Genomic DNA, 9,298 nt, shown 5'->3' with positions numbered 1-9,298 from the left:
ATTCATTACTCATTTTTACAGGCGGACATAAAATGAGATCATGTCCACCAGATTTTCATTCATTGAAAAAGATTAGCATTTTCTATTTATAGCCATAGCCATTGCAAGTTTGGACTGAATGTAAATATTTCATGAACGAATTTAATTTCTATGACTGTTTGTATTTTGTCATGGGAGCAAAGCAATAAATGAAAAGTATTTAGGGCAAGTACAAACCATTCCATCATGTACCTCTATGGGTTATTCACAATTTAACAAATTTTTGTTTTATAGTACTACACAAAGAATGTCATTAGTTTGTAGCAAGACGTTCTTGTAGTGAATTTCCTTATGGCTTGTTTATTTTGCTACATCATCAGAAACTCCAAGAAGATTTTAACAAGGTGATAAATATGCATGTAAATATGTGCATTACATGTTGTGTCAGCTCAACAATAGTGCAAATAAATGAATACCATGATATCATGATCACTTGCTATTGGCCAACTTCATTTTGAAATAACTCAGCCAATTTATTCTTCTCATAAGGTCTACATGGAAGAGTATGCCTGAGAGCAAAATCCGATACACTACGAATTCCTACTCGATCATGCCAGCCCCAAGAAGTGAATTAAGAAAATGTGTGTACGAGTACTGCACGAGAGGGAATATTCCTGGAGAATTGATATTCATAGTACTATATGCAGGTAACATGCGATGCTGCGAGCAAAGTGAATGTTGTAGATCGAATTTTACCATGCACGTGCTGTCGGCCCGCCCCTGGCCAGTTTGAACGTACGAGATCGTCCGAAGAAAATGGTCTTGGCAGTCAACGGCAACCGACGTCCGAGCGCCATTTTCATGTACATTAGCATAGGTGGGAATCGTGGCGCTTTGGTGATCGTAGTGCAAAATTAAGTTTGCCCGTAGCATCTCGCCACAATCCCCACATATGTTAAAGTACATGAAAGTGGCGCTCGGACGTCGGTCGCCGTTGATCTGCCTTGCATAATTACTGGCTGCACACAAACAAGGTCAGGCCTTCGAACTGAAACTAAACGAAGACCAAATATGCAACACACAGAACTTTTGTCACAAGCAGTTTATTTTGGGGACAACAACAGATGCAGCATAAAATAATTCTAGTGAAACAAGGATACATACTTGATAGACACTACATGTACACTCCGTGTGATTTTTGTCGTGGATTTCTTTCACATACAGTTAGTTCTAAAACTGAGCAACGACTTCTGTGAGTTCCTTCATTACACCAATGCATCTGTAGATTTCATAGAATTCTAAACGAGGTTATAATTACTGATACACTAATTTTGATTGCTAACTAGTGGTGAGCAGCACAACAACTACAAACCAATTGCACCCCAAATTCCAATAAATCTTAAACTGATTTGTTCTCATCAATGATCATTAAACTCTAGCAAAACACTTTTCTAACCATGTTTGAACTTTCGTCGAATGCTTCGTGTCAACACCATGGTAACATAATAATATGTACATGTATAATCATAATACTTTTGCTAGTATCCCTCCACACAAGGTCAATTGATTTCAAGTTAAGACTACCTATTTATTAAAGTGCACACTTAATAATGTTACCTAGAATGTTGAGTAAATACCATCGTATATCTTACGTTAGTGTATAATTATACGCACAGCTACGCACTCTCTTCACACACACACACACCAAACTGCTTAAACTATAGTATAAGAACATGATAATATTCACGGTAATATTGTCATGTCGATAAGATTCACTTTGAAGGGATGATAACAAAAGAAAATGCTACTGTTGAATTCTGAACACGTAAAGTGCTGATATCATGATGAACGAAGGGGAGCTTAAAGTTATCCTAATGTCCTTTCATAATTAATTCACTTCTCAGGAAAAATGCAGTACAACACATACAAGCACATGTACAAGTACAGGTTTGCAACTCTAGGCTATAGGATAACTTCCCGGTTGACAGTAACCTACCATAAATGTGACAAAAATAGTATTTTTACCGTTGCTTGTCGAACGACACGAAATGGCTGTACAATCTACTCTCACGACACGAAATATAATTTTAAGTGAAATTAGTGCGACGCGCGCCCGCCAACCTGGCGCGCACATCCCATCTCACCGAATTAGTACTGAGAACGAGAACACGCAACAGACACCGACATGTTACCCGGCCACCACCGAGCAACTACGAAGAAATTTCACGGTCGCACACAGACGTCGTCTTGGTTGTCGGTGACGAGGCAGGTCCGACGTTTCACGCGAGGCTGCGTCACTCCAATTTGGCTTGCTCGCGCTGCTATATGTGACGCGGCCTTTTTCGCGAGCGTGCGCAAACGTCCTCGTACGAGTGGTAGTAGATTCGCGACAGCGTGGCAGACGTGACAAGACGTTACACGTATGGTTTATGGGAAACACGCATGAATATATATAGATATATATGTATATGTATATATATTTAAGAAATACGTAAATATAACATGGATGGCAAATTCGCCTGCGCGGCGGCAGCGTGCGGTCGGTATTGGGAGATAATGCGTGCGCACGACAGCAGCTAAAATTCGCTGGACAGTAACCGATGGATAGCCAAACGGGGACATTAACAGTACGGACACTAACGAACATGGCTACCAAGTCATGCGCGGGATCCGCGCGCCAATGGGAAAAGACCCCGGCCGTTCGCTGGTTTTTCCCCCGGCTCGACGATGGATCCGCTGCATACTAAACGCGTGCACTGCCATCTAGGTACATCACAACACAAAAACAAGTGAATACCGCTCGCGACCGTACACGACGTATGCTCAGCGGCAACGCCAACTCCATTCAACAGCCTAGCTTCTTATCCCGGACTCTATGGTAACTGTAATAGGTGTGGGTGGACACGGGAAGAGGAAGAGAGAGAGAGAGAGAGAGAGAGAGAGAGAGAGAGAAATGACGAACGGTCTTTCAACGTCAATAATGGTGGCACAACTTTTTTGCCCTTGCCGTCATTCTGCGACTCTTCGTCAATATCGATCTACTAGCAGAAGAGAAATTTGTCGCTTTCTGTGACAAGCCAGCAGGTAACATGGCGGGTACATCACGTCGCTTCACCTGCTCCTATGTGTGTGCGTCTATGATGTACTTACCCTGTTATCGAAGTAGTAATGTGGGCCAACGACTGAGTACAAGAGACCTCCAAAATGGCCCCCAAAATGTTTACAAATGAGATTTTGTCGGGCAAATGATGTGGCCAATAGTAGTAAATTTCGTCGTAGGTAGTCTGTTCAACTCTTCGTCTCGATTTCCTTGCCACTGAAAGCAAGATGTAGAAAAACGTCAAACTGTGTTACACAATATCCATTGCTAAAAATGTTGGCTAGCTCGAACTTGGCCAGAATAGATATTTGCGAGGGCAGTAGGATCCTCCTACCCGACTTCACTCGACATTTTGGACTCCTTGGTGGCTTCCTCTTCTCCTTCTGCCTCCTCCTCTTCCTCTTCCTCCTCTTCCTCTTCACCACTAACTGCATCTTCTTCGTAGTCGGAGTCCCCCGGATGACTCATATCCTTGAAGTGCTGTCGATTTCGCCTGAAACCATAGGATACTTGCAAATCGAGAAATAGCGAGGTAGCACTCGTACAAGAGATCTATAGCTGTGCCGCAAGTTTGCGTACCTAAGAAATCGTACAGTAATTAATGCAGTAGATCAGCGATGAAACTCCCCTCGCTGTACTTATTTAAAAAAACTTGTGATATATGAAAAAATGTAATATACTTGAAAGCGTAAATAAATTTTAAAATCTAAAAAAAAATCTAAAGAAACCAGCATAGGCTAGGATGCCGTCCGCATACGGAAGGAGATAAGCAAAACAATAACAACCAAAATCTGCCAGACACAGAAGAGCACTACCGCTTATACGATGCTCAGTGATTCCCTCCCACTAGTGAACGCTGCATGGTATTCTTAAAGCGTTGGGCACACGAGTACATCTTTAGGGATATCAATTGTGGGTCTGGGGGTGCCAGCCTGTGCTATCACTGGATAGGAGAAACCTGGTACAGACACACGAGGGGAACATACTGGGGGGGGGGGGTTTAAGACACCCGACGTAGCCTGGGTTAGTAGCCCCGCATCACGAACGCGTGCCACGTCGAATACCGGCGAAGCTCGAATCGTCGAGGACGACGAAAAACCCGACGCCTAGAGATGGAAACGCCGCCGCGTCGCGCACGTACTTTTTGCAACTCTTGCCGTCGTCGCACATCTCTCGCTTCTTCGGCTGCGCCGCCTTGGCCTTCTTCGCCTTCTCCTCCTCCTCCTCCTCCTCGGTGCCCGACACCGACCTCCTCTTGGTCGGCCGCGGCACGTAGTCGTCCTCGGACACGTCCGAGTCGTTGTCGCCGCTGCGTCGGCGCTTCTGCGATCGGCCCTTCCTCCCACTGGATGCTCGTCTCCCCTTCTTGTGCTGTAACAATGCGGCGATGAAAACGACGCTGTGAGCAGACGGACGCGCGTTGGGGGGGGGGTGTCACTCGCCGCTTACGTCTGTTGCGAAGCCTCGCGTAGTGTTAGAAATGGCAGCCCGTCGCCGCCGAGCATGGTAACCTTTGAGCAGGACTGGCTAATTTTTTTATGTTTTAATTTCGTGAGACTTCACTTTGGGTTGTATAGTAGAAGTGAGAAATTTTCGAAAATCAAGCCTGGCAGGGTTTTCAGACTTGGTTCCAAGACTGCCTTACACCTCAATTATATGGAGTAATAAGCTAGTCAAACCTATATGCAAGTAGTGCAGTGGATATGCTCCATAGAAATGGCTCATGACTCTATGCTACACATTTCTCATTCACAATTGATACTAAAAGTAAACTGCTGATACTTGGAACTCCAAGTAGAGAAGTGTGCATTTCATCAGGTAGATGCTAATATGCACACCTACACGCAATGTTTCATTTCATTATCCTCAGAAAAAACTCAGCCTGAAACCCGCACGCGCTGTGCACGCAAGGTACGGTACGCGCGTGGAAACGACGAAAACTTCCGTTCATTTCGGACGAATGCCCTCGTGACGTCTTCTAGCCGAAATGACCGCCCTACCGCGATACCTCGGCGTTCACAAGTGACGTGGCGTAAAACGTAGTAATCACCTTCACTTTTCTCTTTCCCCGGCTCTCCCAGTCACTTCCCGACTCGAGCGCGACGGCATCTGCGTGGTATTCCTCGTCGGAGTCCTTCGACAACCGCGCCTCTTCCACCTGGTCCTCATCGCTGGGCATGAACTCGTCGATGTACTCATCCACTGCAATGCGAAACGAAAGATCTCGGTGAAATAAAATGGCGAGGTAGATTTACAAAAGAGCGAGGTCGAATTTTTAACCGGTTATATTAAACCTTGGTTGTCTTTCCCTCACACCGAAAGGCCGTGTCTTGAAAACTCGGTGTGGCCAAGATTACCCGTGTGTGTGTGTGTGTGTGTGGTGTGGTGTGTGATTTTTGCTTTTGCAGTTTACACACAGTTTGCACACGTGCACACACACGCACGCACAGACGCACCAGCGTAGTACTACAGCATGGCTGGCTAAATTTATTAACATTGGGTTTCACAAAAGGCCCCTCTCATGCCGATTTCCCTATAACGCTCCCACGCGAGGCCCCCCTCCCCCCACCCCATGCAAGAGCATCCCACCATGCGCCTTACTCGCTTACTACTATGCCGTGCACCACGCACTGTTGTAGTTGTAGTTGTAGTACCACACTACCGCGGCTTACTAGCTTACTACTACGCTGCGCGCCACGCACCATTGTAGTTGTAGTTGTAGTACCACACTACCGCGGCTTACTAGGTTACTACTACGCCGTGCGCCACGCACCATTGTAGTTGTAGTTGTAGTTGTAGTTGTAGTACCACACTACCGTGGCTTACTAGCTTACTACTACGCTGCGCGCCACGCACCATTGTAGTTGTAGTTGTAGTACCATACTACCGCGGCTTACTAGGTTACTACTACGCTGCGCGCCACGCACCATTGTAGTTGTAGTTGTAGTACCATACTACCGCGGCTTATTAGCTTACTACTACGCCGCGCTCGCCACGCACCATTGTAGTTGTAGTTGTAGTACCACACTACTGTGGCTTATTAGCTTACTACTACGCTGCGCGCCACGCACCATTGTAGTTGTAGTTGAGCGCGGCCGCCCGCGGCTGCCGCTGCTTCCTCTCGGCGGCGCGTTGCCGCGCGATCTCCTCGTCGTCGTCGCTGTGCGTCTGCCGGCGGACGCTGCCACGCGCCGACCGCCGCGTCGGCAGGTGGTCGAGCTCATCGTCGTCGTCGTCCTCCTCCTCGTCGCTGCTCGACCGGTGGCGCCGCCGCCGTGCCCTCGCCGCCGGCTTTGCTCGCTTCCCGCGGCCGCGACGCGACGCCGCCGCGCGGGGCGCATACTCGTCGTCGTCGTCTTCGTCGCTGTCGCGCCGCGCTCGCTTCCCGCGCGCCCCCGCCTTCCCCCGCGGCTTCCTCTTCAGCGCCACCTCCTCTTCTTCGCCGTCGTCCTCCTCCTCGGAGTAGTCGCGGTCCTTGAGCCGCGCGGTGTCCTCATCGTCGCTGCCTACGGCGCGCCCCCTGACGGGCTTCGCTTTCGGTTTGCGGGTCGCGGGCGGTTTCGGCGGGCGTCCGCGCGATTTCTTCTTCGGCGGGATCTCTTCTTCTTGTTCGTCGTCGTCGCTGGCTTCCTGTTTGGTCGGACGGCCGCGCGTTTTCTTCTTGGGCACGACCTCTTCCTCTTCCTCTTCATCGTCGTCATTGCCGTGTGCCCTGCCTTTTTTCTTCGGCGATACTTCCTCCTCCTCCTCGTCTTCCTCTTGCTTGGTTTGGCGCCCCCTGGCTTTCTTCTTGGGCATGACCTCCTCCTCTTCCATCTCCTCCTCGTCATCGTCAGCGTGTTCCTCTTGCTTGGCTTGCCTGCCTCTCGCTTTCTTCTTCGGAAGGACCTCCTCCTCCTCTTCTTCTTCTTCTTCCTCCTCCTCTTTAGCCGATCTTGATTTCACTACCCGGCCGTGTAGTGTCTTCTGTGCCGGTGGTTTCGGGGGGCCTCTCTGCGTGGGCTTGCGTCTGTCCTTCTTCTTCGGCATGACCTCCTGCTCTTCTTCGAACTCGTCATCTGGGTCCTCCTCGATCATGGGCCGCTTCGTGCCTCGAGTTTTCTTTGCGACTGCCTCCTCCTCCTCCTCCTCCTCCTCTTCCTGCTCTTCCTCAGAGTCTCCCTCGGCCTCCTTAGAGGTGGCGGAAGAATTTGTGCCTCTGATTGGACGTCCGGCTTTGTTCTTTTTTATGGACACGTCGTTGTCGTTCGTCTCTTTTGATGCGTCCTCGGAAAGGTCATCTAGAAAGACGAGAGATGCAGTGCTTAAATAATTTGATATCATTTCGATGCTTAAAAGTATTTCATATTATTTACAGAAACGTATTCGATGAAGTATTTAAATTTTATGATAAAAAGGAAATTTCGATGGACTTACTTGTACTTTTCAGAGGGACGATTCAAAATAATTTTAGACTTGGCTATCAAGAGATGTCTTTAGATTTGGATAGACGTGTAGTTATGGTAATTAGATAGGTATATGTGAGTTTCAATGAGATAAGTAACTAATTATACCATCTTAGGTTTCACTGTACTCAGTATATGCAGTAAGTACAGCTATAACGGATTTATACAGCAAGCATCCTGAAATTAATTCACCTCTACCTATACCTGTATTACCTTCTTTTGTTTCATCGGCAGGCCCGTCTTTTGCTGCTGGATTAGCTGTATCTTTCTTCTCTGTTTGCAAACAACAGATCGAAAATTAAGTTAGAATGAAAACCACTACGAATGTTAAACGTCTGACTATGATAAATAAAGCTTGGCATCTCATATCAGTCAAGCTGATCCACAACGTTACTTAAAATGGATAAACCTCGCAACAAAAAGCCTCACAACAAACAATCGCTCCGCTGTTTCCCGGATGTGTAAACATCACTGTGGTGCTACTTTCGTAAGAGAAGTAATTTCGTTTAGATTTTGAGAATATTACGAAAGTAGCAATACAAATGAGTTGTAGTAAATTTTTGCAAAATACGCAAGCTCACAGTAGGTGTATATATATGTATTTAGCTGCGAGGTTTTGCAACTTTAAAGACCTGCAACCCTTCTCGCTCTTCCTCTCGTCGACATATGGAAGCCACCTTACCCTGATCGCTTGGCTTCTTTGTGTCGTATATTTCTGTCTTGATGCTGGCTGGAGATTCGGATCGACTTCCGTTGTTGCTCTGCTTTTCGGCCTCGGTCTCATTGTCACCAGTCTTTGCTGCGTCGGCGACTCCGTTACTGCGAGAGGGAAACACGTTGAGCATCTCGCCAGTTTTCGGGCGATGCCACATGCTCGCAGTTCGCGGTCAACGTTAAGTTTACGTCGTGTCACGTTCGAGTTGTGGTTTAAGCCGAGCATGCGTGAAAAACTTGTGACATTGTGTTGATACGTTAATGCACTAATTAAGCAACATTGACTACGGGGTTTGCAATGGATGTAGCGCAGTATTAACAACAAACTTAAATAAAGCATGTGAGACAAAGCTATACTTATATTATAGGCACACTTCTCAACATAGTTTAGAGGGGGTTTAGGCAGAGGAGGACGTGACACAGACAAGCACTTACCTTTTCCCTTCTTTGACTACCACCTCGTAAACATAGGTGTTCGGAAGAAGGGCGATTCTGTCACCAGACTCTAATTTTTGCGATATCTCTTTCTCCAGAGTGAGCATTTTGGAACTTTCCATGGAGGCAGGCTTGTAGAAGCACGGGTTTACGTGTATCTAAATGTGTGAGGAAAGCCGGGGGTTGATAACTGTTACAGTTGATAGCAAAATCACACAGTGTGGCAATACAACAACAGGTGTTAATGCTAATACCAAATAATGTAACTGTCCTCTTGGGAGGTTTTGTAACACTATAAGAATACTAAATCAGTTTCATACTTGTTAACGTATACATACAATAAGTAATATTTGTAGACACTTGCATGGAATATATTTAATTAAAAAGTGCACTCACTGGAGTTATGGTAAGATCCCCATTAGATGTAACTTCTAAGACAGCATGACCTCTTGACACTCTCTTGTCCATGCACTTAAAAAAGAAGAATGCAACACATCAACAAACATCAACTTACATTTAAATAATAAAATCAGATGCATTGCATTAAATATTTTAATTAGTTAATTATTATTATTATTATATATATATATATACAGGGTGCGAAATTAACGGGAGTCTGGAGTCA

At 46.4% G+C, this 9,298-nt stretch overlaps 1 protein-coding gene across 1 annotated transcript in view; it reads right to left on the bottom strand.

Annotated features, from left to right (window-relative positions):
• Window positions 1-1,064: 1,064 nt before the first annotated feature.
• LOC106819494 (ABC transporter F family member 4-like) overlaps window positions 1,065-9,298 on the bottom strand; it is a 17,479-nt gene continuing 9,245 nt past the window's right edge. Inside the window, exons 8-13 of the mRNA XM_014824118.1 lie at window positions 6,359-6,845; window positions 6,151-6,247; window positions 5,130-5,281; window positions 4,221-4,450; window positions 3,414-3,572; window positions 1,065-3,295 (exon numbers count right to left, since the gene is read on the bottom strand). Of these exons, the coding sequence (XP_014679604.1) occupies window positions 3,268-3,295; window positions 3,414-3,572; window positions 4,221-4,450; window positions 5,130-5,281; window positions 6,151-6,247; window positions 6,359-6,845 (1,153 nt within the window). The 3' untranslated portion in view covers window positions 1,065-3,267. The remainder of the gene's footprint in view (window positions 3,296-3,413; window positions 3,573-4,220; window positions 4,451-5,129; window positions 5,282-6,150; window positions 6,248-6,358; window positions 6,846-9,298) is intronic.

Source organism: Priapulus caudatus, unplaced genomic scaffold (genome assembly GCF_000485595.1).
Source record: "Priapulus caudatus unplaced genomic scaffold, Priapulus_caudatus-5.0.1 Scaffold39, whole genome shotgun sequence".
NCBI classification, from domain to species: domain Eukaryota; kingdom Metazoa; phylum Priapulida; class Priapulimorpha; order Priapulimorphida; family Priapulidae; genus Priapulus; species Priapulus caudatus.
The sequence above is the reverse complement of the archived record's forward strand: the minus strand, read 5'-3'. Positions and strand labels throughout refer to the sequence as shown.